The 2,192-nt window shown below is 38.5% G+C and overlaps 1 protein-coding gene across 1 annotated transcript in view; it reads left to right on the top strand.

Annotated features, from left to right (window-relative positions):
• LOC119590643 (solute carrier family 43 member 3-like) overlaps nt 1-2,192 on the top strand; it is a 21,587-nt gene that overhangs the window by 16,104 nt on the left and 3,291 nt on the right. The window contains exon 7 of the mRNA XM_037939320.1: nt 2,030-2,176. Coding sequence (XP_037795248.1) covers nt 2,030-2,176 — 147 coding nt within the window. The remainder of the gene's footprint in view (nt 1-2,029; nt 2,177-2,192) is intronic.

The following is a 2,192-nucleotide window of genomic DNA, read 5'->3' as shown; positions in this document are numbered from 1 at the left end:
CATTGATGGTGGTGATGTGATCAAATACATGAAGTATAAAGAAATTACCCGAAGGTGATGTGTAGTCACGCGCTAAACAAAATGTGGTGTTAGACAGGTAGTCAAGGATAAATGTGACAATAGTGATATCGTATTTGGTGTCTTTCCATGTTGGCATCGGTCGCACATTTCAGATGAGACGCCATTTGGCTCCTGCTTATATAGACCCAATAATGCATGAACTAACCTTACCTGGGGCATTGTTTTGTGTCCGTTATACTTTACTGACATATTTAGTGGATACTGACTCTTCATCGTTGACAGCAACATGATGCAAAAAGACCTTGAGGTTTATCAAAATGAAGAGGAGAAAGTATGACGTATGAAGATAGTCAGAGCACGATCTTATAAATAACTAGGCAAGGCAAGGTTATCTGTCTGTAAAAGGGTAATACAAATACTATGTAAACAGTGGCGGAGACTTTTGTAATTAGTCGAATATATTAACGATCAGAAACTAATTGGTTGCGACTGCAGTGGCCACGAACCATGAGCAGTGTAGCGTTTATATTTTTCCTCGTTATTGTTAGTAATACAACAAATACCTAATGATTTAAGCCGTTCCCTTTCTTCTACAGAAGGCGTTTATAACTACCCTTTAAGTTTTCAGCCGTTATCATTCTGTAACAAGTTGTTTAAAAATGTCAACGCTCTACAGATTACAATTATAGACCATACGTGATAAGGGTTGCCTTGCTCTGATTTCATTTCGGTTATCATTCACCCGAGGATACTCATTACATACAGATGTTCATGGTGTATGGATGGACATGTCTTTAGGTAGAGGAGCTATGAATGCCCCACCACAAGATACCATCATCACGACACCTGGCAGCTCCCTCACCGGCAACGGACAGTATAAATGGATACACTAAATAATTTTTTCCAAAGGCCATGTACTGTATGATGGACTTGGAAAAAAATAATATTGATCAATGATTCACAAATCGGAATGAGTAAAAAAAATAATTGTTACATATATATATATATAACAGATTCAAGTTATGTTGCGGCCGTCAGGTATTTTGAAGTAGGTTAATCTTTCTTTGGAAAGTATAAAGAATGCGCTCCTGTTTTTTTTTTTTTTTTCTGAGTACCTGGGTGATCGCACACCTGATAGGAAGGAATAGAAATGACATGACTGAACAACTACCTATCAGAGGTAACTGATAAGACGAACCAGTTATACGATTATCGTTCTAGATGTTAAAGAAAACAAATGATTTGAACCGCATTCTTTGGTAAAAATATACATTATATAGCATATTTTAAAGAACTGCGTAAGTGAGGTATGACTATGATATTTAGGGCCTTTTTCCTTATCTCTTGTGCATACTCGATATCTCAGCGCAGAATCCCTTACTTTCTGCATTGTGAAATACCATTAAAATGTGAGGTATTAGAAATTGGGCAATGTGATGAAATCATGGCTACACTTGTCATGGCTAAACGAATAAAGATATAAGTACAATATATAATGTGTACAGAAATTCAGTCAAACACCGCCACATCAAAAAAGGAACAGCATGGCGATTCTAGTCAGACGGGACTCCTCATCATACAATAAAAACGAAAACATTTCAGAGTATCGCAGTGCTACGCCAAGATTTATAGCCCCTCCTTTTTTTTCTTTCTTTTTTTCTTCCTTATTGTGGCCGTTTCATTTCATCCTAGAACGTCACTTATGGCGGGGACCTGACCAGAAATACATTGTGGTCGTCAGGGTAGGGGGCGGAGCTAATATTCCACGTCCGAAAGAGAAAGCTTTCCCTGCCGCCACGCATTTTTTCTTCTTAGTTTTGTCAGGACAGTGCGACCTCTGACGTAAACTGCACTTGTTTCGCCAACGAAATCGGGTCACGTGAATGAAAAATGGAAATAAATATTTTGATAAATCAGTCGAAAATTGCCTTTCGTCGTATAGATCCACTTCGCCAGGATACCAAACCAAATAAAAGCATTTTGAAATCATAAAATTCCCTCTTTTCAGAATCTCAAAACCAAGACGTCATCGAGTCTCCATCGCCTCTGAAAACGAGTCTCTGCTCCGCCTCTTCCTTTCTTCACCAGCTCTGGTTCTTCGTGCATCTTCTCGCAGTAAACAACTACCAACAGTCTTACAATGTTTGGATTACCAGTGAGTTGATTGTGTG

Source organism: Penaeus monodon, chromosome 27 (assembly GCF_015228065.2).
Source record: "Penaeus monodon isolate SGIC_2016 chromosome 27, NSTDA_Pmon_1, whole genome shotgun sequence".
NCBI lineage: Eukaryota > Metazoa > Arthropoda > Malacostraca > Decapoda > Penaeidae > Penaeus > Penaeus monodon.
Note: the sequence above shows the minus strand (reverse complement) of the source record. Positions and strands in the feature narration are given on the sequence as shown.